General features: G+C 47.0%; 1 protein-coding gene across 2 annotated transcripts in view; it reads left to right on the top strand.

Moving 5' to 3' along the window:
- Positions 1-26,910, top strand: part of PPL (periplakin) — a 261,709-nt gene that overhangs the window by 167,333 nt on the left and 67,466 nt on the right. For both annotated transcript variants that reach the window (XM_069646041.1, XM_069646043.1), the window contains exon 13: positions 7,272-7,369. In XM_069646041.1, coding sequence (XP_069502142.1) covers positions 7,272-7,369 — 98 coding nt within the window. The remainder of the gene's footprint in view (positions 1-7,271; positions 7,370-26,910) is intronic.

Below are 26,910 nucleotides of genomic sequence, written 5' to 3'. Positions count from 1 at the left end.
TTTTTTGGCCACTTTGGGCCAGTTTGATGAGTTAATTCACTCTGCGGCTAGTAGTTTTGACCGGTGTTCCTGAATAAATATTCTTTAAAAAGCACAATTTGAATCACACTTTATCAAAAACCTCCTCCTTGGGTACTACTCAAATAGTGTCACAAAAGGAATGAATTGCCATTTGCAACTGTGGGCCACTTTTTCATTGGTCCCGAGACCATTTATTGGCCCAGTCCGACCCTGAGCACGGGACTGCGATTCAGACCTGTGTTGCTCTGCGTTGTCTTGCGCGCTGCCCCTGAGCTATCCTTCAGGCCCACTTTTGCTACTGGTATGTTATTGCGGGTTAGGAATCACGTCATTGTTTTTAATGCACAAAGGGGTCAGTTCTGATGCTTTTGTGCATTGCAAGGCAAAGGTGATGAGGAGGTGAGCATTAGATATTTCACTCTGTCCCCATACATACATTCATTTATTTATGTTTTTAGCTGCATTGAAGGCAAGTGCTTGCACTTCCCTTCAGCGCAGGGAAAAAGGTTTCCAAAACATCAGAAGCATTTTTCAAATGTTTACTTCCACCTCTTGGGTCGTTTTAAAGATTGGGGTTAAAATATTAGGCATTTCACCTCACAACATGTCAGGAAATCACTACATGTGCATGCAGGAATTCCACCAGCACCTCCATCATGTAAAAGAGGGTGGTGAAACATTGGGCCTCATTAAGAGTTGGGCAGTGCTGTAAATATCGGCAGTAATGTGGCGGTAATACTGTTACCGCTGCATTACCATCGCATTATCGCACCCTCAACTACAAGTTAGGTGGTAAGGTGGAGGAAAAACCTCTACCAAGAAGCTGAAGGTAATTCCTCTGCCTTACTGCCGCAAAACGTCCAAATCAGTGGTATTACTGCTGGAAAAATTACCGCCAGTAGTAATAACACTGAAATCCCCAATGAAGACCGATGGACTCCAATTAATGGGGACTAACACCACCTACACCACTTGTAATCTGGCAGTAATTACACCAGACCAAGTGGTGATAACGGTAGTTCAGTTTGGTAGTATTCTAGCAGATCCACCAGAATACCGTCAAACTTCTAAAGAGGCCCATAGAATTTCCGAATAGCATCTGTTTGTACTATTCACTGTAGAGTCATATCCTTTAAAGAAAGGCCTCGTGATAAAGTGGCTTTGCAACAAAATACCAGGTGTGTCCTGTCAAAGAGAGGTTCTTCAGCATGCCCCTGTGTGACAGAAATCACAGTCAGGGACGCAGGGATCTCTCCCCGCTCACAGATTTAGCACCAATGCCCGACAAACTAGTTTTGGATAAATCACAGCCCGCAAGGCCGGGCAGGCATCTTCCATTCAGCTTTTAGGTGGGAAGGACGTAGCCCATAAGGAAACTTGTCCCGAAAGTAGAGGATGTCGGTGAGCCCATAACTGGTGCAAGAGATTTAGGCAACATAGCTGCGCACCGACGGGCCTCAGGCACCCCAGACCCGACGTTGCATGCAGCTTAAAGCATTTTACAGGCGCTAATATGACATCTGATTTCCCCGGAGAAACAAGTTGTAGCAATGTTCTGATTATCTTGACTACATAAAAAAACAAGGTATTTTAACACTTTGACAAGTGGGCGGCTCATCACCTGGACTAAGCCCCACTGGAGCGCACAGCATGATTTTACATTGCATGGCAGTTGCGGCACAAAATAATAAATTTGTCGCACCATACGCTTGCTCCGACACTGTACCCACTCCTAAAAACCAATTTCATGCCCCTCCGGACAAAGATCAATGTCGACAAGGTGATCATCAGACCTCCCCAGTATGGATGACCCGCCAGGAGCAACACCTGATGAATCTTCAGAAAGTCCAAAACAAGGCCATGCGGGTAGCAGCTGGAGCTCCAGTCTCCACAAGGACAACTGACCTTCACAGAGAACTGGACATCGATATGTTGGACGAACATCTAGCAAAGCTGAGCAAGAACTTTTGCCAAAGACTGGATCACAAAGCGAACCCTCTGATCAGGAGACTTATTGCCACCACAGCAAATACATTTGGCCGCTACCTGCGGCCCATCATGGTGAAGACCATGGAAAACCAGGCTTAGTGTGACAAGTCCACACAGACCATGAAGAAATCCAACTCACGGCTACACACTCCACCCGAGAGGATAGAGTAATGAGGCTCATGATCACTGCTGATGGATAAAATATGTCAGCAAGAAGAAGAAAGAAGATTCTGGCTCTGTGAATTTTTTTCATTATTTGTCTCCTCCTGCACACAGAGACTTCATATCCCAATTTTACCAAAATTCCTGAGCAGTCTGTTTTTGAGGCGATAATAGACCTCTGCCCACACCCCATTCTCCTTCGATCAAGGGCACCTTAAACATCATACAGCCAAATGTAAGGGCACCTAAGTTCGATTTCTGATGCTAGGTCCTTTAAACACACACAATGAAATTGGCAGCTCAGATGTAAGGGCACCTAAATTCGATTTTTGATGCAAGGCACTCTAAACACACACAACGGTATTGGCAGCACAAGTGGAGGGTGCATTTGAGGTGATGAGGACTCAAAGTTCATGAAGGAACACAAAATGGGATTTAGGAAGGAATGGGTGAGATTAAGAAAGGCAAGGAAGGCAGAATGGTGTTGGCATGTCTTGGTTCAGCAGTTGTTAGAGATCATCATCACTCACTGGTATTTTTCTGAGCGCATTGAAGTTGCAGGGGCCCAAGTTTGTGTGTGGTTTGTGTGGTAACGGGCTGGCCACCTAGGGGCTGCTCCATTCTTTGTGGGGGGAAAAGGTGGGGGCCCTCCTTGGCTCAGACAGGCTCAGACAGGGCCTTAGATGTGGGCCTTGGATGGAGGGGCCAGCTTCCGCCTGCCGGCACCTCGAATTGGCTATTAGCAAGAAGGCTGCCCAATCACAAAGAGGCAGTTAGCTGGCAATGGGTGGCTCCTCTACACGAGGATGGGTTGGCCATCTTGGAGAGTGTACACTTGGTGCATTATAAAATAGGAAATGCCTTCAGGGAAAGTTGTGCACCTTCAAAGTTGTAGCCCCACATGTGTGCAATGTGATGAAATTGAATTGCACTTCTTAGCAGGAATTATGCACGTGTGGAGCGCTCGCCTGCAACATTTTCCAAAAACGTTTTCCTCAATCCCCAATAGCAACATTAGCCCACCAGGGCTTACCTTCTTTGATTGTGGTGAAATGCTGCTCCAGCAGCTTCAAACTGTCCAAACGGGGTGATCTTTCCTCACCTGATTCTTCACTGGAGAATTCCTCAGATAGGTTGTCTGGCAGAGGTGAGGCTCCCTTCTTAAGGAACCACTTCCGGTCCTCGAAGAGGTAAGGTGTACCTCGAAAACAAGCCACTATGCCCGCTGGTAAGTAATGCAGGCAAGAGACTCCTTCCCGGGATAAACCAGAAACGAAGGGAAAAAGCCTTGAATGGCAGAAAAAAACCTTCAGTGGAAGTCCAGAATGAATGTGATGTCTGTTGTAATCCCCAGTGATTGGATGTGTTGCAGTACGAGCAGAGAAGAATCCTTGATAAGAAGATATATACAGGCAATGCAACAGGGAGATCCAGGGAGCAGAAGGACATACAGGCTGCCTAACCCCATGTTACACGGCGGCAGCAGCATACAAATGCAGGGTCAGTTTAGGTGGCACAAACATGTTGCCCAACCCCATGTTACAGGGTGCAGCACCATATAAGTGTAGAGTCAGTTTAGGCGGGAGTGGCTAGGAGGAGAGGGAAGAGAGAGGACAGGACAACAAAAGGGGGGCACACACAGCTGCACAGGTGACCATGGAGGTGTTGGGGGCACACTCAGCAGCACAGGTGACCATGGAGGTGTTGGGGGCACACTCAGCAGCACAGACGACCATGTCACACTCAGCAGCGCGGGTGACCATGAGGGGTTGGGGGGGCACACACAGCAGCACAGAGACCATGGGGGAATGAGGGGTACACCGAGCAGCACAGGCAACCATGGAGGGGGGGCAAACGCAGCAGCACAGAGACCATGGGGGAATGAGGGGTACACTGAGCACCACAGGCAACCATGGAGGTGGGGCAAACGCAGCAGCACAGGCGGCCATGGGGTGTGGGGGGCACACTGACCTGCACAGGCGACCATGGAGGGGGGGCACACGCAGCAGCACAGACGACCATGGGGAGGTGTGGGGGCACCCTCACCAGCACAGTCAACCATGAGGGGTGTGGGGGGAACCCTCAGCAGCACAGGCGACCATCGGGGGGTGGGAGCCACACGCAGCAGCTGCATCCTGGGGTGTCGGTCTACCGAGTTCTTCAGGGGCCACACAGCGCTCTCTGGTTTAGCTGCATCCTGGGGTGTCTGTCTGCTGAGTTCTTCAGGGGCCATACAGTGCTCTCTGGTTTAGCTGCATCCTGGGGTGTCGGTCTACCGAGTTCTTCAGGGGCCACACAGCGCTCTCTGGTTTAGCTGCATCCTGGGGTGTCTGTCCGCTGAGTTCTTCAGGGGCCATACAGTGCTCTCTGATTTAGCTGCATCCTGGGGTGTCTGTCTGCCGAGTTCTTCAGGGGCCACACAGCGCTCTCTGGTTTAGCTGCATCCTGGGGTGTCTGTCGCCCGTTGTTTGCAGTCGAGAAGATGCGTTTTGTCCTATTTCGACTTTTCGTCAAGAAGATCACATGGTCCTTTTTGTAAAAGGTCTGCGATTAACAGCAGGGTGCGTTTCGACTCTGCACAGAACGTTAGGCCCTATGCCTGGTTTGTGATGTTTTTCTGGGCTCGCGCGTCCCGTCGGCCACAGTCATGCAGGGAATTATGCCCAGGTGTGGCGCTTCTGGCCCACCCTAGGTGGCACTATCGGAAGATCAGGAGGAGAGGTGCGCCCTTTGCATTGTTCTCCACTGCTGGCAGTTTTTCAACAATTGGCGATAGTGAGAAGGAGGGCGAGGGCTCATCCAGTAGCTTCTTCAGGGGGTTACCCAGGAATCCATCAAGTCATGCCACTTTTTACAAGTGTGATTCCCGACACTTGATTGAAAAGACCCTGGATCCAAAAATCAGGGATTTGTCATCCAGGGACCATGAGTGAGAAGTGCAAAGGCCACAATACCAGTAAATATTGCAACAATGGTATCCTACACAGGCTTTCATTGTGGCTTCCAGGGGTGGGCCCTGGAAATAGTGTTCAAAGTGGGCCCATATTACACCTTTTCCACAAGCCCAACCCTTTTCCTATGAAAACATTTGGAAATAAAAAAAAGGTTACCACGCGAAAGAGGCCCAGGGTGCAGAGGCCTACCGGGAAATCTCCAGAGATCCCATGGAAGGAAAGAGTGGCGCAGCGACACGGAGAAGCTTCCGGCAGAAGGGCTTCCACGGGAGCTTGATCGGCTCATTTCCAAAGTCCTGGCTCCACCTTTTGAGTCATGCACAGGTGTAAAACGGATGATTGTCAGTCTTTCATCACGGAAGTGAGGTGGCTAGAAGCCACGTGCTTCTTTTCTGTCCAAGCTATTTGAAGACGTCCCATGAATGGAATGTTGACATTCAAGTGTTATTTCTGTGGAATCCGCCGTGCACACACTTGAAGGCTGATATGATATGATATAATAGTTTATTTATAAAGCACCTATACACAATGTGTTTCAAAGCACTTCAAGGGAGGGAACAAGGGAAAATACAATGACATTCTTACAGGCCATGAACAGTGAGGACGTGAAATTAACTATCATACTCGTCCTGACGACATTTCAGTTAGTGCAAGTGCTAATACATAGATAAGGAAGGGAGGGGGAGAGTGGGAAGAAAATGGAAAGAGACAGGCGACTACCGTACTAGGCCTGACGACATTTCTGGTAGAGCGAGAGAAATCAAAAGGTGAGGGAGAGGGGTGCAGAAAGGGAGGGGAGGAACAAAACAAGCGCCGATCGTACTAGGCCTGACGACATTTCAGATAGTGCTTTGGGGGTGGGGGGGTTGGGGGGTTGGGGAGGAAAAAAACAAGTAAGGGGAGGGGGAGGAGACAGACGATGTTGTCAAAATAGGTCCAGGGACAATTCTGATAGAGTAAGTGCATAGAAGAAAGTAAGGGGAGGAGAAGAGGAGATAGGAAAAGGGAGAAAGGGAGAAGAGGGGAGAACAGAGAGTAAGCAGTCAAAAAGAGTGGAGAAGCAAGAGGGGAGAGCGAATACCATTGCAGAAGTCAGTAGTAATACATCATGTTGCAAGCCAGGATACAAGATGAAGACGGGAACAGCATGATTCAGGGCCACCATGAGTACTAGATGCAAAGGAAGTCCAGCGTGAGAGTTGAAAAAGGGTAACGCTGCCGCACCGTGAATGAAGGAAGTCCATAAAAGTCAAATCCAGCATTAGCCACAAGACGGTGATGCTGAAACCAGAATGTATCAGGACAGACTCCTGCAGAAGTAGGCTGGAGGGGGAGGGAGGGGGAGCAGGCTAGAAGAATCAAGCAAAATAGGCAACACCTGTGTACGAGAAGGGGGGGGCACAAGGTAACATCTGCCCTGGAAGCACGCTCCCCTACTCTGCAGCTCCGAGCATAGGCATGTTTACATGCAGTCTGCCATGAGTGATGGCTGTGGGAGCAGGAGGCTCTGCCAAACCCTCGCTGGATCTAATGCACTCAAGAGGGTAATACCATGCTGCGAGGGAATCAAAAAGGAGCGCGCCGTGCCATTCTACACACACCGCTCTCCAGGATGCCAAAGTAGCCAGGCAGGATTCTAGAATCAGTCCAGGGCCAAGCTAAAATCAGTTCATGCTGAAGAAGGGGGAATGCCCCCCTAGTTCACAGGGACCGTAACAGGTAGTTTTCAACACTCTCCTTACAGGTGGGGCAAGAGGAGTACGGGGTGGCACGGGTGGGGGCTTCATTATAATGCTGCCTTATCACATGGTCCATGATAATGGGGGTCATTACAACCCTGTAAAACAGGCACTGCTGCCGCCGGTATTCATTTTTTCCAGCGCCCAGAAATTGGCAATTACTGGGTCATTACGGCCTTGCTGGACCCGGTATTTGGCCATTCCTGGGTGCCGGAAAAGATTCTTCCCCATTCCCATTTGCTGATTCTATTTGTCACTGGTGTCACCTCTCTTCCTGCTGGTAGGCGGCCTACATTGCCTCAAGAAGAGCTGGAATCATTTTAAAAAATAGGTCTGTTCTCAACTGCCTCTTGTGACCCCAAATCTACAGATGAGGATGAATATAACTTTTTCTCTTTGATTGCAGTGTTTGCAGCCAACAACGTGCCCTGAAGCAGAAAACCGCTGGAAGCAAAAATGCCTTGGTCCGTCGATACGAGGATCTGAAAAAGGACCAGAGTGGATGTGAGTCCCGTCCCATTAGAGTGAGGGCCCCTTGCAGCTGTACATTGGGCAATGAGGCTGTTTTAGGGGCAACCACTGTATCCATCAGTATTGACTTCACCTCACTTATCAGTCATTTCTGTTGAAATACTTGTTCTTTGCTGTAAGAGGATTCAATTCAGCACTACAGCTAAGTTAACGCCTAGTCTAGAATACTGAATGAAAACCCTTATTGATATATCTTTAGGTCCAGTTCATGCGTTCTGGATGACTACCCCTATATAACACCCCTCTCTTGGAATCCCCCTGACCCCACTGAGCCAAGAAGTAGTTCTGTTTTGCAAGTTTAAAAGGTTTATTTGATAATTTAAAATATATATATAGATCACACTTTATAATAAATTAATAATTGAATAGCACACTTAATCTGATATGTTAAGATTAACAACGGAGAATCTGGCACTAACACGCTTCTCTATAATCAATAAGGAGTTGACATGAAATGGATAAGGTAGCACACTGGTAAATAGGAACAAAAGTATAATGTGGTAGAGGATGCTTTATGTAAGCTCAGGTGGATGCAATATTCAATGAATGCAGTACAGAAAATACTCAATATGATTTCAACCAAGCAATGTAATCACTTTTCTCTGGCAATCCCCTCCCCCCCTTGATGCAAGGCAAGGAAATGGAAGGAAAACACACAGTTCTCAGAAATGCAATAAAATGTGATTCAGTTCACCCCAGCAAGCTTAGACTACAGAAGTTTGAAAACACAGATAGGAGTTTTGAAAACACAGGCCCAAATGCTTTGATATGTGCTAGCAATGGATGAGAAATATGCTGGAAATGCTTTTTAATTCCCTTTCAGAGGTTCAGGGTGAGTGGTATCTAGTTAATATTAGTCCAGGCTCACACTAGCAATGATGCAGGGATAGTTAGCAGGTTAAACGAATTTCTGGCAAATGGAAGGCAAGCCGCAGCAGTTTTTACATGTGAAGAAATTGCAAATCGCGGTAAAATTCGCGGATGCGCCGAGCGCTATTACAGAGGAACCACAAGGACTATCTCTATCGTTTTGGGGTCCTAGGAAAGCCTAGGATCTCAGCTTCAAAATGAAAGTTACTGCAAGTCTCTAGCACAAACGGTTGCGGAGATATGAACGATTGAATAAAGGTCGTTTTTCAGATTTGAAATTTTAAACGCACACTTTTTTAGCTTTAAAAATGATGGCAGAATAACACAATTTCTAAGCTGCAGTTCTACTTAGATTAAAATAGGATTGAATTATATTATTTTAACTAAGAGATTGGTTCTGCACAGTTTTCTAGGTACTCACACTATATTCTTGAGTGAAATGGGCCTCGCCACGGATCTGGTCAGGGTTTTAGACTGGACTCTGGTCTGGTCTGGTCTGGCCTCTCTGGGTACAGCACTGCTTTCTCTCTGGTCTGGTCTCTTAGTTCTGGATAGATTGAAGTCTCTAGTTTGGCTTTCTGGAGGTTTATGAATTTGAAGTCTGGATCTCTGGATATTGTATGGTCCGGCAGAGCGCGTTGCAGCAAATGGAATTGAAGGTCCCTATCTGTCCTGACTCTCTGCTTTTATGTGTTTTTGAGAGTGGGTGTGTGTGTTGCATCACTAGACTTGCCCCTCTCACTTGTCATTGGTCCAGCTTTCATTCCTCCCCTTGATTGGGGAATGAACTGTGAGTCAGAGGGATGTCATTTTATGGCTTGCAGATAGGACACTCCTCTGTCAGATTGCACACATTCTATATTTGATAATAAAAGACATATTTCAGAGTTACACAGTTGTTTGAAATTACATATACATGGTGTGGCTGAATTTAGCCATGTCTCTGTCCAAATCTGCTGTTTCTAAGAGCTTGCATTCAGAAATGGCAGATAATTGACTTTTTAACTGATTTTTCACTTTCTGACATTGACCCAACTTTACATACATGTGTGCAGGGAGTAGGGACATTAACTGATGAAGTTTCAGATTTTTAACATGCATACATTTAGAGTAATATCCACTTTTCCGCTAAAACCCCTCTGAACACGCCACCGGGTCGAAACCCCTCTTAAAATGTGGGCAGAAAAATCACAAGAATTATGGTATCATTTATAAAATTTTCACATGTCCGCTCTATGAGTTATTCATCTTTTTAGAGTTATGTTCTGGCTCCAAAGGGGTGTGGTTTACCCTCAGCACAAGATTGAATTTCTGGTTAATCCAGTTCTGCCAAGCCAGCTTGCTCTCACAGGCAGTGCCCCTCCCAGCTCCTGCCAAGAGGAAGCTACATTTTACGACTGCGGTAATAAAAACCTTTGCCTGAGTGAAGAGGGCTTTGTTCACTCTCCTGCAGAGCAGGTAATTCAATTATCAGATAGATGGCATATCCTTTGTGTGAGCAGCAAAAGGGCAGATGGCCTGGGAACACAGCTGTGACTCAAGTTTCCCTTCTGATGGGGGTAGTTGCCAGGCAGAATTCAGTTCCTTAAGCCAGGTTTCAGATAAAATGTCACTTTTTGTTCCCCAGTTCCTGCATTCAAATAAAACTAAACATTTTTACATATGCAGCTAGAATGCTGATTCTAAGTGCAAAACTATGGCATTTCAACAGTTACAAAGGCATGTGACACCAAGCATAGGTCACTCATTTCATCTAAACATTTTCGATTTTAGTGTCTTTAAATCCAGTGCAACTTAAACTGCTGACTCCATAGCTCAGCCAGTTTTGTTATAAGCATTGTTCTGGGCTCTTCATTTCCCAGATTTTGTAGGCACACAAAACTCCATTCTACCAAATGTCTGCTGGTGTTCAGTGAATATTTTGCACCTATTGCAATGTTTAAAATAGACACTTTGGCTTGCCTTCAGAGGAACACAGGGTGGTTTTAAAACGCCGGCTTTTGGATAGTGGTGAGTACTGGTACTGCACCCATTTTTGGGATTTAACAAATGAATTCCCCACAGTTATGGGTTTGCATTTGGCAATCAGCATTGCCATTCCCAATAGTTTCAGACTACTGTGCGGGTAGTCCAATGGTGGTTTTAGGCAGTGTCCTTCTGTGCCCATAACATCGGCAAAAATGGGTGGCAGCCTATTCTTCCTGCATTTCCCTGTGCATTTTCTGGGAAGCTCTGGCCATCATGAGGTTTTCCATGTCAGTACTGCACAGTTTTGAGGTAGGGCTCGGATGCATGGGTAAATACATCCCACAAGCCCCCCTCTTGCGATGGCCATTCTATTTCACGAATGGGACTCGCAAGACCTGGGATGTTTCCTCATCTTCCAATAGATGGCACAGTTCATCATCTTCTTCTCCATCCGGTACTGATCGATCGGTTCTCCTCGCCAGTCCTGATGGGAGTATTGGGCGGTCCACTGGGCCCATTGGATCTTCGTTCCCGGTCTCCGGATCGTCCTTCTTGGTTATTCTTCATGGTTTCATCTCTCCTAGGATGATAAAGCAAAAGCGGCAATATCTACTCATAGACGATTTTTTTTTTTTTTTTTTTTTTTTCCCACCACTGTCGAGATAGTGGGGCAGCATATGCATTTTATCATAGCGAAACATTACATTCTTATTTTGATAAAAAACAGTATAACTAAGAGACAGTTTCATGCAAATCACAATATTTTAGAGACTAGATGTGGTATGTTTTATGATTGGAACTGAATTAGTCTGAGACAGTACCCGCTAGGATTCCAGAGGATTCCTCCAGTTGTTGCAGAGTGTGCCTGGGATGGCAACATTTCAACTGGTTTATGTGGACCCACTTGTCTTCCCCCTCTGCCGAACCGCCTTTGGGGATGCGGATCTTGTAGGCCACAGGGGAGATCTTGTCGATGATCTCAAAGGGTCCCTTCCATGTAGGCAAAAATTTGCGCTGCTTGGCCTGGTTCCTTTGGAAGTTGTATAGATAGACCCGGTCCCCCACCTGATATTCCTTCCTGGAAGTTTTCAGGTCATAATGGGTCTTCATGCTATCAGCTGATCTTTCTAGATTCCGCTGAGCATACGCAAAAGCATGTTGGAGGTGTTTCCTTAAATTCTCTACATACTCATGAGTTGTGGAGGCATTTATCAGTGTCTGCTCTTGGGTCCTATAGAGCAAATGCTGAGGAAGCACCATCTTGTGCCCAGTCATCAACTCAAATGGTGACATTTTGGTTGCAGATGAAGGGGTAGATCTGATGGCCATTAGGACCAGAGGTAATCGGATATCCCAACTTGGCCCAGAATCTGCCACAAACTTCTTTAATATGCTCACAATTGTCCGGTTATATCTCTCTACTGCCCCAGAAGAAGCTGGTCTATAAGCAATATGCAGCTTTCTCTTGACCCCCAGTATCTCCCACATCTTTGTCATTACTTCACTGGTGAAGTGGCTACCTCTGTCTGACTCAATCCTTTGAGGTAGACCAAAACGGGAAAAGGTGTGGTTAATCATCAAGGCAGCTGCCGTTTCTGCCTTGCAGTTTGGGGCTGGGATACATTCCACCCACTTGGTAAACAAGCATGTCACAGTCAACATGTACTTATTCCCCCTAGCCGAGCGAATCACAGGGCCTACAAAGTCGATTTGTAAATCTGACCATGGCAGTGTCATCCCCCTCTTTTGTAAAGGCGCGCGGTGCGTAAGGGATGATGGCTGAAATTGTGCACACACAAGACACCCCTTCAAGTATTGGTCGAGGTCCTGCCCCATGTGTGGCCAGTATGCAACCTCTCTTAAGATTTCCAATGTTGTGTGAAACCCCCTATGACCGGCGGTGGCCGCATCATGGGCGTGACTTAACATCAGGCTTCGGAATGAGGTAGGAACCACCCACTGATCGTGGCCAGCTTTGGATTTCCTTGCCAACAAACCGTCTTGGATTCGGAACATTTTTGGACATTTCATCAACACTCTTAGGTCCTCTTTCCCAATGTAATCGGTATCCGTCAGGGGAAAGTTCTCAGGGTCCTCAAGGTGCTGGTAAAATTTACCAATTATTGGATCCCCCTTCTGAGCAGTAATCAAATCAGCATCAGGGGTCTCCTTACTCCATTGTGCAATTGAAAGGTCGTTGTGAGCATTTGTCTGGGACCTAGTGATAGCAGTGACCTGGATTTCCCCCAACAGGGACTCAATCTCAATTAGATCCCCTTGGATGGCCCCGGTCTTGGCCAACTGATCAGCTAAGTCATTTCCAGTTTTGTCTGGTCCCTCTACTTTGGAATGACCCTTGATCTTTTTCCAATAGATGGTCATCTCATTCGATGTGACCAGATCATCAATGTTTTGGATCAACTTCCCATGTTTCAAGGGTTTGTTGTTAGCACATAACATGCCTCTGGTTTTCCAATTAACCAGGTGCTCCACGAACCCGTTCCGTACATAATCCGAATCTGTGATTATGACCAGTTCGTGGAGTTGATGCTGGACAGCAGTGAGGATGGCCTGATGCACAGCCATCAATTCTGCCACCTGACTACTTCGGGGACCAATTTTGTATCCAGCGGAGGGTTCTGGGGACTCATTCACCCATGCATTCCCTACGCCGGCCACCAGTTCTTTCTCCCCGTTGTTGTCAACATGGTAAAAGCATCCATCCACATACACAGTGGGCATTCCCTCACACTTGTCTTCTTCAAAGACTTTGTGGGGGGAATTAAGGTATGCCTCCATGTTGTCCTTTATTTTTAGACTTTCGTCCTCGAGACAGTTTTCTCTGGCACAATCATGCAAGTCAGCCAGACCTTGCGCGAGGGGACTCTTCATGTTTTGGCCATATCTGACCTCCACAGGAAAGCCTTGCATTGACAGAATCCAGGAAGTAATTCGGGAATTACTCACATTTCCGGCTCGGATTCTGTCACTTTGGAGATATTGCAGAGGCTGGTGTGGAGTCTCCACTATGATGTGTTCCCCCTGGATAAACGGGCGGTAATTCTTCAATGCCCACACCGTTGCCAGGAGTGCCTTCTCACAATCGTTGAATTTTTCCTCCACAGAGGATAAAGTTTTGCTCGCATAGGAGATTACTTTATTGACCTTGTCATGCTTTTGGTATAATACTGCCGTCAAGCACGTATCAGAGAACCCCGTCTCCAGGAAGAACTCCTTGTTTCTGACAGGGTAAGCTAGGCAAGGCGCTTGTGAGAGGCTTCTTTTGAGTTGTTTTACCGCCTCGGCTTGTTCTGGACCCCATTCCCACTTGACCCCCCCTTCAGGAGATGAATCAGGGGTCTGGTGATCTCTGCGTAGCCCTCAATGAACTTTCTGCTGTAATTAGTCAGTCCAAGGAGGCTCCTTAGTTCCCGCAGAGTTGTGGGGTCTTTCAGTTTCTGAAGTGCTTCCACTTTCTTTTCCTGGGGACAGAGACCCTGAGGAGTAATCTCATGCCCCAAGAAATTAACACGGGTTCTACACCACTGTGCTTTCTGAAAGGAAAGTTTTGCTCCGGCAGCCCTCAACTGTGTCAGAACATAACGGATCTCCGCTATGTGTTCCTCCACAGATGAACTTTTGATGAGGACATCATCTACATAAGCCAGGTTACCCCTTGCACCCAAGTCGGGCATGGCCTTGTGTAGAAAAATGTTGAATTCATTGCCGGAGTTGAGGTATCCGAAGGGAGTCCGGGTCCATGTGTACTGCTGGCCCCCAAAGGTAAAAGCCAGCTTGTATTGGTCCTCCCTACTGACAGGCACGGTCCAGTATCCATTGGTCAGGTCTATTGCAGTGAATACCTGTGACCCCTGAATCTGGGCCAGACCTTGGTCAATGTAGGGCAGAGGCCATCGGGAAGTATGGACCCGTTTGTTGAGCTCCCTAAGGTCGGCGCAGAGTCTCCACTGGCCGTTTGGCTTTAATATTCCCAGCACCGGATTATTGAAGGTGCTGTGGATGGGACGGATTATTCCCCTGGACTCAAGGTTCTTAATTATTTCAGTAAGGGACTCCATTGATGCGAGAGGCAAACGATATTGCTTCACAAATACAGGAGTCATGCCAGGGTCCGTGGGGATTGTTGTTGTGTGGATGTCAGTGCGACCACAGTCATATGAGTCTACCGCAAAGAGATCTTGGAAATCCAAGAAAACTTGTTTCAACTTTTGCTTTTGTTCCAGAGTCACACAGGCATCAGCTAGGTTGACTCTCTCTTCCACCATCTGCCTGAAGCCTGGAAAGACTTCTGGTTTGGCGATCTCCGCGGCCTCCTCCAGCTGGGTGGAGAAGTCCCTGGTCAGAGTGCTGATTTGGACCGGAGGCTTCAGGTGGGAAAGGCAGCCCTCATGGACCTGGAAAATCACCTCATCCCTCCTGAAGTCACACGTCACATTTTCCTTACCATAAGGGCAGGAAGTGTACACCAGGAAGTTCCCCCCATGCCGGGTAAAAATCCTGTCTGGTGTTGTATTGTCCTCACTGTCACTGTCAACACAGTCCTTGGGGATTGGTCCTAACAGTTCATTTACAAGATCAATGGAGAAATGTCGGTCATCAACCGCCATTCCAATAATGGTGCCTGCGGCTAGAGTAATACTCTTTAAGTCGCTGTTATCCACCTCTATTGGAATGGTGTCATGTTCTATGTTGACTAATGGAGTTGGGTTTACCCCCAACCCTTGCTGTTGGAGAGAAGCATTTAGATGTATGTAAGCATCAGGGTTTTTCAACTCTTGTCCCCTTTTAACTTTCACTTCCAGGGAGAATTGTCGGGTCCTTTCTGGGATGGTGACTTCCTCTTTAACCTGAATTTCAACTGCATAAGGTAGCAATTGAGCTGACCTAAATGCTTTTTCTGGATCATCAAAGCCCATGGGATTATCCGCTAATCGGGACCAAGCTTTGAAGTTTATTAGGTCCAAACTAATGGCAAAGCGATTGAGAATGTCACTGCCTAAGTAAAAGGCAGCAGGGACGTCTCGCACGACCCAACAATTGTGGACTATGCTCTTGTTGCCAATGGAGATTTTGAGCATACACCTGCTTGGCAGGAGATGTTTGGAATTAGGTGCTTCCAGGTCCATTTCCCATTTGTCTATCAGTTTGAATGTGGGAATGGCTGGATCTTTTGGGAGTTGGCGAAACATGGCTTCGCTGATGAAGCTCTTACCGTTGTTCACACACACTCGAGCGAGAACAGAGTCCTTCCCCTCATTTAACTGAACAGGGATGAACAACTGCTCTCCAATTTGCTGAATATCAGCCAGGCTTTGAGCTGATTTCACATCTTTCTGGACTATAGGAGTGGGAGTTTCAGATTGTGGATTGGTATAGAATTTCAGAGTGTTTCCTTCCAGCGTGGAATACCACCTTAAACTGGAAGGAAGGTTGATTTTCAGAAATAGAGAGGACCCCCCATCACTAGTCTGTTGTCCTACTGCTATTACTGTCACGTCTGGAATTTGGCTATTCTGGAAGTGAAATTCTACTTGGTCAGATTTTTGTTCAACCATGTGGCAGGTGCCGTTTAAACTAACATGGTTGACACTCTGTTTTAATTTTATTGGTCGGCTAGTCTGGGTCCAGAGGACCTTGTTTACACAATCTATTAGGGGTGACAACCTTCTCAGGAGGTCATTTCCTAGTAAACAAGGGGTGCCCTCTGGAGTCACAACTATGACCGGGTGTTTCAACTTGTGTCGCCCGATCTTAATGTCCAAGTCTGCCGTCCCCTCGACGGGAATTTCCTTCCCGTCAAAGTTCTGCAGTTGTCCAGGAAGAGAGGTGAGAGGAATTTGGTAATTCTCTCCCCTTCCTGCATTCAGTTCGTCAAAGGCCCTTCTGGACAGAAGGGTAGCTTGAGATCCAGTGTCCACCAGTGCCGAGATTGTACCCTGCCCCTGTACTTGTACCGGGGCATAATATCTTCCCTCCTTCTCCTCAAGGGGGCACAGGTAATGTACATTTTTGGACAACTGGTGGGCTAACTTTCTGGTTTTGGACATTGCTAGCGAAGAGATTTGGGCAGAATTCTGTGGAGAGTCTTGGGAATCTGAAAGAAAAATTTGGCAACTGGAGATCGGAGCCATTGTGGGTTCCCCTGGTTCCAGTTCTGGGCCGCCCCCCCCTTTTTGGAGGCAGTCCCCAGTATGGGTTTGAACCAGGGGGTTTTCTTGCTGTTTGTTCTGGGATGAGATAGTGGGCGGCGGTAGCTCAGTCTCCACATCTCCCCAGTCTGGATTTGCATCCCTAGGGACCCATTTTTCTTTGGGAGGAGTTCCCCCCTCTCTGAAGGAGAAGATCCTTTTCCCAGGATCCTCTGAGGATCCCTCTCCCTCAAATTGGAAGATCTGTACCTCCTCTTCAAACTGAGTCTGTTTGGGTCTTTTGTTTCTCCTACCCCCCCTCTGCTCCTTAGGAGGCAGACTTTCAGGGGCAAGAGATTTTGTTTCCGGTTCCTGGGTTTCCAGGGGCTGTTTACAAGTGAGGAAGGAAGCTTCCTCCAAGGCTTTACACCCCCCTTCCCTTTGTGCCTCCTCCCTGGGAACCGGTGAGTTATCGGGGTGCTGCCCCCGTCATTGTTCTGGAGCACCAGGTCCAGAGTTGGGTGCGTTCTGCGCCGGCACGCCCATCTGAGGGTTCTGCTGAGCCCTCAGTATGTGACCCAGATCCCGCGCCATGTTTTGAACCTGGCGCTCTAACTGGGAAACCCGCTCAGGCTGATACGGGGCCCTGTTTTCTCCCCTGGGCTGATCCCGGGAAGGGTAGCTGTCCCTCCTCTGGTAATACCCCGGGTTGGGAAGATTTGGGTACCCCTCCACCCTTGGCCTCCCCTCTCCCGGATTCAGTGGTCTGGGCTCAGGGAATTGGGGAAAGAAGGATGGATGGTTTTGGGGCTGGAAGTCGGGTGGATATCTGGGGAAAAAGTTCTGCCCAGGGTTTGGTAAATTTCTGCCCTCCTGTGGGAAGTTTGGAGGGAAGTTCCCTGGGTTAGGTGCTTGGCTGGATCCCCCCCCTTGGGCTGGAGGAGTCCACACATAACCCAGGATGGGTCGATTTCCCTTGTAACGGGGACTTACATAATCAGGAGAGCGAGGGACCCCATTTGTGGGGCTGCCTCCCTGGCTCCCTGTCTGTGACTGGCCCGAGGACCTTCTGGGCCTAGCATTATTAGGTGCAGGTAGGTTTTTAGGCCCCCCCATCTCCAAATCCAAAACGGGGGTGACCTTTACCTCTGCCACCTTGGCAGCAGCAGGGGTGCTGTTGGCTTTGGGGTTTTTCTGGGCATTACTTTTGCTATCTACCGGTTTCTGCACCTCATAGATCCGGGTAGCCTGTTCAATGACCCAGTCTAAAGATCTTTTCTCGTGAAAATCCCTCACGAGCTGGGTCATGATATATTTGGGCAAGGCGTGGAAAAACGTATTAATAAATTCCCTGCTATCCGTGCGCACCCTTCTTGTGGTCTGTGCAAAAGCACGCTTTAACTCCTGCACAAATTCTTGTGGGGCCTGATCCTCCCCACATTGCAAATTGTAGGCTGCCTTGCGAGCCTCTTGAGGATTTCTGTGAACAGAAAAATGTTTCAAGATGGCCGCCTTATAGGTGGACCATCTTAAATGATTTTGGTCCTCCAGCCCCGCAAAGAAACTGGAGTATTCCGGGGAGAAGGTCCACTTTACATATTGAATACAGCTTTGGCTGTCCTTCAAATGGAAAGTCTCTATCATTTGTTCAAACAACTCTAAGTGCTCCCAAACAGAATACTTAGCGTTCTTATGGTAAGGCGTGATGACGCTCCTGATCGCCTTAATCTGCTTTAAGGGGTCCTTAAGCAAGGCCCTTTTTGCCTTATTGGCCTTTTTGGTTCGGGTAACCCTTGTCCATTCTTCCTCGGACTCAGAGGCACTGCTCCAAGAGGTTCCCGTCTGTTCTTCCAGGTTTTCCCGGATTCTGCGAGCCTGGGAATGGCTGGCAGAATGTGGGGACCTGGTCTCCTGTGTCCTGCGCAGTTCAGAGGAGTCTTCAGATTCCTCCTTGCTGCCAGGATTTGATGGGTACCCCCTCCACTGACCTAACTGGGCAGAGGTTTTCAGGATGCCCTTAATGGGCCTACTCTCCTGGGGTTCCCCATTGAACTGTACTGTACTTGGGTGCCCATACCCGGATGCCCACCCCTCCATTCCTGAGTGGTACTGGCCTATGAGCCCCATACTCTTAGCTGGATAGTAATCTGCCATCCCTGTGGCCCTGTGCTCATGTGCGCCAGGGGACATGGGGGTGGTAGAGTCCAGGGACTGGGGAAGATGAAGGCCCCTGGTGTTAGGGCTCCTGCGGTTATGGTCAGGAGTCTCCCTTTCCCAGCGGACCTCATCTCTATCCGCCCCTGCTCCCTGTTGCAATGCAAGAGCCTGCATTTGTGCTTTCAGTTCCTCTGTTAAGGCCTTACTCGACTCTATCAGTCTCTCCTGCATCGCTACCTGTTTTGGAGCCTATCATTGTGTTGACAGAGGGCCTCATTTTCCCTCTGTGCTTCCTGGGTGGTCCTGGAGAACTGGGCCAGTCTTTGCTGCAGGATGGTTACCTCCTGAGCTGTGTCCCTATTGGCCTGCTCCTTTCTTGCTAGAGCATCTTCCACCCTCCTGGTGTGCTCTAACAAGTTCTGGTGTTCTTTTTGGAGGTCACCCAGTCCCTGGTGGGCCAGGTGATTTTCTTCCATTTTCCTTTTTAAATGGCAGACTTCCTGGCCTAAGGCGTCTCTTTCCTGACTAAGAGCCTGCATTTGTGCCGCCAGGTCGTCCCTCTGCCTTTGAAAGGCACCAGCTTTCTGGCGTTCTTCATCAAACTCTGCCTGGGTATCCAGGTCTTTCAAGATCAGCTTGTTGCTCTCTACCTTCACTCTATCTAGATGACTTTGCAGGGTGGCTACCTGCTCCGTGCATGCCCTGTTAAAGTCTAATTGTTGCTCCAGCTTTTTCTGGCTCTGCAGTAAGGAGTCCAAACTGTCTTGGTGCTCCTTCTGCAGGGCCAGAAATCTAGTATCCTGTTCTACCTTTTCCTGTTGCAGCACATCCATATCCTTCTTTATTTTAATGATGTGCTGCCTACTATCATCTTCTGACTCCTGGCTCCTCTGCAGCCTCTGCTCAGAAGAGACCAGGTCAGATTGGGCCTTCTCTAACACCATCTGTTGCCTATTTGCCAGATTTTGGCTTTCAGCACATCTATCCTGCATGTCTCCCATATATAGGTACAGGTATGCTGCTATCCTGGCAATCTTATTGTGTTCCTCTTTGGCTTTAGGAGCCATATATAGTTCACTCAGGGCCACATGTAAGGGACCCTGATCTTTATATATATCTGACCCTGTTTCAGTGACCTGTTGTGTGATGGCCTGCAACCACGCATCCTGGCCCTGTTCGGTCTATTCACCTCTCACAAATAGCTTATGCAAGAGGTGCTCTCTGGCTATTTTCATGTCTACTAAGGTCGTCATTCTAGAGATTGGTCTCTGTCCTGACTTACAGAAGTTTGTATTTTATTCTTGCAAAACAGACCGTTTCCTAGAGCGTCCCTTTTAAGGAATGCTTCACAGCGTAATGCAGCGTGGTGATCCGACTGGATGTATGTATCCCGTCAGTTAGCACACTGTATTAAGCTGCACAAGTGGTATTCTAACCCAAACGTCCGGCTCGAGCCCCCAATTTGTAAGAGGATTCAATTCAGCACTACAGCTAAGTTAACGCCTAGTCTAGAATACTGAATGAAAACCCTTATTGATATATCTTTAGGTCCAGTTCATGCGTTCTGGATGACTACCCCTATATAACACCCCTCTCTTGGAATCCCCCTGACCCCACTGAGCCAAGAAGTAGTTCTGTTTTGCAAGTTTAAAAGGTTTATTTGATAATTTAAAATATATATATAGATCACACTTTATAATAAATTAATAATTGAATAGCACACTTAATCTGATATGATAAAGATTAACAACGGAGAATCTGGCACTAACACGCTTCTCTATAATCAATAAGGAGTTGACATGAAATGGATAAGGTAGCACACTGGTAAATAGGAACAAAAGTATAATGTGGTAGAGGATGCTTTATGTAAGCTCAGGTGGATGCAATATTCAATGAATGCAGTACAGAAAATACTCAATATGATTTCAACCAAGCAATGTAATCACTTTTCTCTGGCAATCCCCTCCCCCCCTTGATGCAAGGCAAGGAAATGGAAGGAAAACACACAGTTCTCAGAAATGCAATAAAATGTGATTCAGTTCACCCCAGCAAGCTTAGACTACAGAAGTTTGAAAACACAGATAGGAGTTTTGAAAACACAGGCCCAAATGCTTTGATATGTGCTAGCAATGGATGAGAAATATGCTGGAAATGCTTTTTAATTCCCTTTCAGAGGTTCAGGGTGAGTGGTATCTAGTTAATATTAGTCCAGGCTCACACTAGCAATGATGCAGGGATAGTTAGCAGGTTAAACGAATTTCTGGCAAATGGAAGGCAAGCCGCAGCAGTTTTTACATGTGAAGAAATTGCAAATCGCGGTAAAATTCGCGGATGCGCCGAGCGCTATTACAGAGGAAGCACAAGGACTATCTCTATCGTTTTGGGGTCCTAGGAAAGCCTAGGATCTCAGCTTCAAAATGAAAGTTACTGCAAGTCTCTAGCACAAACGGTTGCGGAGATATGAACGATTGAATAAAGGTCGTTTTTCAGATTTGAAATTTTAAACGCACACTTTTTTAGCTTTAAAAATGATGGCAGAATAACACAATTTCTAAGCTGCAGTTCTACTTAGATTAAAATAGGATTGAATTATATTATTTTAACTAAGAGATTGGTTCTGCACAGTTTTCTAGGTACTCACACTATATTCTTGAGTGAAATGGGCCTCGCCACGGATCTGGTCAGGGTTTTAGACTGGACTCTGGTCTGGTCTGGTCTGGCCTCTCTGGGTACAGCACTGCTTTCTCTCTGGTCTGGTCTCTTAGTTCTGGATAGATTGAAGTCTCTAGTTTGGCTTTCTGGAGGTTTATGAATTTGAAGTCTGGATCTCTGGATATTGTATGGTCCGGCAGAGCGCGTTGCAGCAAATGGAATTGAAGGTCCCTATCTGTCCTGACTCTCTGCTTTTATGTGTTTTTGAGAGTGGGTGTGTGTGTTGCATCACTAGACTTGCCCCTCTCACTTGTCATTGGTCCAGCTTTCATTCCTCCCCTTGATTGGGGAATGAACTGTGAGTCAGAGGGATGTCATTTTATGGCTTGCAGATAGGACACTCCTCAGTCAGATTGCACACATTCTATATTTGATAATAAAAGACATATTTCAGAGTTACACAGTTGTTTGAAATTACATATACATGGTGTGGCTGAATTTAGCCATGTCTCTGTCCAAATCTGCTGTTTCTAAGAGCTTGCATTCAGAAATGGCAGATAATTGACTTTTTAACTGATTTTTCACTTTCTGACATTGACCCAACTTTACATACATGTGTGCAGGGAGTAGGGACATTAACTGATGAAGTTTCAGATTTTTAACATGCATACATTTAGAGTAATATCCACTTTTCCGCTAAAACCCCTCTGAACACGCCACCGGGTCGAAAAACCTCTTAAAATGTGGGCAGAAAAATCACAAGAATTATGGTATCATTTATAAAATTTTCACATGTCCGCTCTATGAGTTATTCATCTTTTTAGAGTTATGTTCTGGCTCCAAAGGGGTGTGGTTTACCCTCAGCACAAGATTGAATTTCTGGTTAATCCAGTTCTGCCAAGCCAGCTTGCTCTCACAGGCAGTGCCCCTCCCAGCTCCTGCCAAGAGGAAGCTACATTTTACGACTGCGGTAATAAAAACCTTTGCCTGAGTGAAGAGGGCTTTGTTCACTCTCCTGCAGAGCAGGTAATTCAATTATCAGATAGATGGCATATCCTTTGTGTGAGCAGCAAAAGGGCAGATGGCCTGGGAACACAGCTGTGACTCAAGTTTCCCTTCTGATGGGGGTAGTTGCCAGGCAGAATTCAGTTCCTTAAGCCAGGTTTCAGATAAAATGTCACTTTTTGTTCCCCAGTTCCTGCATTCAAATAAAACTAAACATTTTTACATATGCAGCTAGAATGCTGATTCTAAGTGCAAAACTATGGCATTTCAACAGTTACAAAGGCATGTGACACCAAGCATAGGTCACTCATTTCATCTAAACATTTTCGATTTTAGTGTCTTTAAATCCAGTGCAACTTAAACTGCTGACTCCATAGCTCAGCCAGTTTTGTTATAAGCATTGTTCTGGGCTCTTCATTTCCCAGATTTTGTAGGCACACAAAACTCCATTCTACCAAATGTCTGCTGGTGTTCAGTGAATATTTTGCACCTATTGCAATGTTTAAAATAGACACTTTGGCTTGCCTTCAGAGGAACACAGGGTGGTTTTAAAACGCCGGCTTTTGGATAGTGGTGAGTACTGGTACTGCACCCATTTTTGGGATTTAACAAATGAATTCCCCACAGTTATGGGTTTGCATTTGGCAATCAGCATTGCCATTCCCAATGGTTTCAGACTACTGTGCGGGTAGTCCAATGGTGGTTTTAGGCAGTGTCCTTCTGTGCCCATAACATCGGCAAAAATGGGTGGCAGCCTATTCTTCCTGCATTTCCCTGTGCATTTTCTGGGAAGCTCTGGCCATCATGAGGTTTTCCATGTCAGTACTGCACAGTTTTGAGGTAGGGCTCGGATGCATGGGTAAATACATCCCACATTGCACAGCCTACATTTCACCTAAGTGGTGTCCAATAGATCAGGCGTCCCTGGTCATTTCTTGTGGTCTGCTAGATGCCGTCTCTTTGTGACGCTGAACATATTAACATGGGAGTTTAGCGGGGCAAACATCGATAAAGAAAGATACACAGAGCCAGGAAAATACAAAGAACCGCAAAGCAAGCGATTGACCAGGCTTCAAGGAAATTGAAATGTTTTCCTGAAAACGACGGTCCCTTTTGGCTCTGTCACATGTCTGGCGAGCCTATGCAAATATAATTACACATTTGTCTTTGCTTTCGTTGTGTTGCCCAATGTCCTCATACACGAGTGCCCTTCTGCATGTGGTCTGCCAAGGCAAGCAACAAAATGGCCGAGGTGGTCATCCAGATATAGAGCTCTTAGGATTGCAAATGCATTTGCCGTAACACTCAGGTTCGCTGGCACTCAGTCCTGTAGGAACTGAAGACTTCCGCCCTGATTCACTGAGCATTTTCCAATGGGAGTGCACCATTATAAAACGCTTCTGTGAATCAGGCCCTTTATGTTTTGTGTACAGGGCCTCATTAGAAGCCTGGTGGTCTGGAATTAAGGGTGCCAGTAGCAGCGTACCGGCACCCTTTCTGGACCGCCAGACTACCAGTATGCCTGCAAGGGCCGTTGCTCCCTGCAGGTCTGACCTGCCGCGGGCACCGACCCCTGCAGGCATGGTTTTCACAGAAGCACCGGCACCGTTAGCAATGTTGCCGGTGCTTCCGTGTCCCCATTGCCAATGAGTCCTATGGGACTCCACGTGAATGAGGACTTACAATTTCCGCCGCCTGCCCTCCCGGGCCGCCTGGACTTGTAATGTCCCGGTAGCACCGGAATATCGGGCGGCGGAACAGTGTTACGGGTTTGGCGGCAACCCGCCGGTAGCACCAGCAGGTTATCGCCAAACTCGTAATGAGGCCCTATGTGTGAGAGATAACAGGCTGCAAGTCAAATACACCCACACACAAAACCGCCTGTTGCTCCTCAGCCACATCCTTCATCTGAGTGGATGTGGGGTAGGGGAGAATCCTGAAAGTCTGAGCTGTGGAACCTGCTTTTTTACTGTGACAAAATCAGAGAAACTGGGATAGCCCCTGGTCCTCCTTCATTATAATTTCCATTCACCATTAATATGTGTTTTTCTTTGGAGAACAGGGATGTCAATTTCGATCTGAAATGACTTACAATCACACATTTACAGATGGTGGAGGCATTCCCAATAAGGGAGCCTATACAATACCACAAAGGGGAGAACAAGTGGTGAGCCAGTTTATGAGGGTGTAAAAAAGTGAGACACATGGCAGAAACAAAACAGAGCAACAACAAAAAATATAGGTGACTTACAAAAGTAACATTAACTTAAGGGGGCAATTAAGTGCCTCTAACTAAAGAGGAGTACCGCTTAAATATAAAAAATTATATTAAGTGTCACTGGAGGCAGGACGGGTAGGTATAATGGGGGAAGGGCATGGGGAGCTCCCTCTTTAATAAGTAAGTGAAGATTTATCTGAGCTTTGAAGCGATTTACAGTTGGGCTGTCGTTGATTGTTTATTTATTTATTGGGTATTTATAATGTGCCTATAGAGCAAATGGTGTTCCAAATGGTGTTATGGGCAGTGTTTTCTAGAGGAGCTGGATGAGAACGGAGAAAAAGCAGAAGCAAGAGGAGGCACAGGGAGGGCATGGGATGGTGAGGTTGAGTGCAAAGGAGGATCAGAAGGAATGAGATGGTAAATAAACTGAGACACAATCAGACTGGTACGGAGGAGAAAGACCATTAATAGCTTTCTAAACTAAGAGAATGGACTTTAATAGAGAGTGGTTATGCCTGGAGAGCCGGCCAGCATGATGTTGGTAGGTCGAACTGGGGGAGGATCTTGTTAGGTTCTAGAGAGTGCAGGAAGCAACGTTTAGGACTTGGTTTAGAGCAAGGAAGGAGTACAGAGTAAGGTGAAGGAGTAGGCTTGAGCAACAGTCAAGTTTGCTGGGCACACAAGTGGATATTACAATTTTTGTTGAGTGGGTTGTGAAAAAATATGAATTTTCTGAATGTTGAGGAGGTTAATAAGGGCAGCAGAGGTCGTGGTAGTGATGAATTGTTTCAGTCGTAGGTCGCTATCAGAGAGCACCTCAAGATTGAAAGCCTTGGGTGAGGGAGCAAAGCCGTAGGCAAGAATGAGATAGGAGAGGGCAGGGGAGGGATGTCATTGGAAGCTGGGAGAAAGATGACTTCCATTTTTGAAGAGTTAAGCAGGCCACAGAGATCCACCCAGTGACAAATTGCAGCAAAACAGTAATCCATTCCGATATGGCTCGGTGACGGAGCAAAAGGAGAACAATATTTGAGTGTCCTCAGCAAAAAATTGATTGTGAAAGCCAAATAATGAGATAGTCTATCTAGGAGAGAGACATAGAGGGTGAAGAGCAGAGGTCCAAAGACCACCGGGGGCCACCGACAAGGAGAGGGGTGGGGTCACAGGTTTGCGAGTTCCAATAGATTTTAAACGATCGACCTCTCGATAGGAGTCGATCCAGGCAAAATCAGATTTGTGATACCCAAGGTCCAGGAGAGTAAGGAGGACCGAGGAGTGATCAACAGTGTTGAAAGTGGCATAAAGGTCCAAAAGGATGAGTTTGGAGTGGAGAGCACTGCAGAGAAAGTTGGAGACATGCATGCATGCATTCTCAGTGGATTGTTTACTATGGAAGCCAGATTGAAGTGGATCTCCCTGGCCATTATCTTAAAGGTACTTAGTGATCTGGTCAAAGACCAGACACTCAAGGACTTGTGAACAATGGGGAAGGAGAGAAACTGTGCAATAGTATGCTGGGCATTTGGGTCAGCAGAGGGTTTCTTTATAGGGGTAAGACAGTTGCAGATTCGAAGGCGGCATGGGCGAATGCAGCAGAGAGGGAGAAAGAGAGATTAAAAAGCTCTCAGAGATAAGGGCAAGTGATTGATACTACATTTGTGACCATTTGGGGCGTAAAACGGGAGTGCAAGATGGATTGGCACCACAAAGGATGGGTTCTCATTCAATAGGAGAGGTAGGGGAGAAGTAGTCAAGAGTAGAAGTGGTAGCGGGTGGGTGGTTGACAGAAGGAGGGTTCGGGATGGAGAGAGAGAAGGGCTGTGAGAGTGTCATCAATTGTACAGATCTTAGACAAAACAAAGTGAGCAAAGTCATTAGCAGAAAGGGAGGAGGCAATAGTTATTGGCTTGGGTGGTGTCAGCAAAGCTTGGAGGGCAGATTCAAGTTTGTGGGGATGATTGCAAAGGGAGGCGGAAAGGTCTGTGAAATAGGAGGATTTGTCAGAGTCTATTGCAGAGGTTAGGGCAGCAAGGGAATTCTTGTAGGCTAGGAGTAGGATATGGGTATGTAATTTGAACCATCTTCGTAGGCTACAGCGCATGATTGTTTTGGGGGTCTGAATTTGAGAGGTGATCCAGTGGCAAGGATGTGGACGTGACGCGGCAAGCAGTAAAGTGTCGGTAAAATGGAGTCATAAGTGCACCGTGAAAATCAGAGAAAGCACGGTCAATGGTGGAGACATGAATAGAGGAAAGAAACAGGTAGAGGTCCTTACATCATCGAGGTATAGTGTAAGAGAGTCCCGCCTGAATTTTGTCTTCGTTTTTGATGAAGAGTAGAAGGAGGAGGGACCGAGATGTTAAAGTAAGCAATGGAGTGATCAGAGGGAACGGGGTCATCGGAGAGGTCCAATGAGGAGAGGGAATTAAAGAGAATGACAAGGTCAAGAGAGTTCCCATCAGAGTGGGTAAGCTGGTCGTGGAGGGAGTATA

This window comes from Ambystoma mexicanum, chromosome 2p (genome assembly GCF_040938575.1).
Source record: "Ambystoma mexicanum isolate Mex_15411 chromosome 2p, UKY_AmexF1_1, whole genome shotgun sequence".
Taxonomy (NCBI): Eukaryota; Metazoa; Chordata; class Amphibia; order Caudata; family Ambystomatidae; genus Ambystoma; species Ambystoma mexicanum.
Note: the sequence above shows the minus strand (reverse complement) of the source record. Positions and strands in the feature narration are given on the sequence as shown.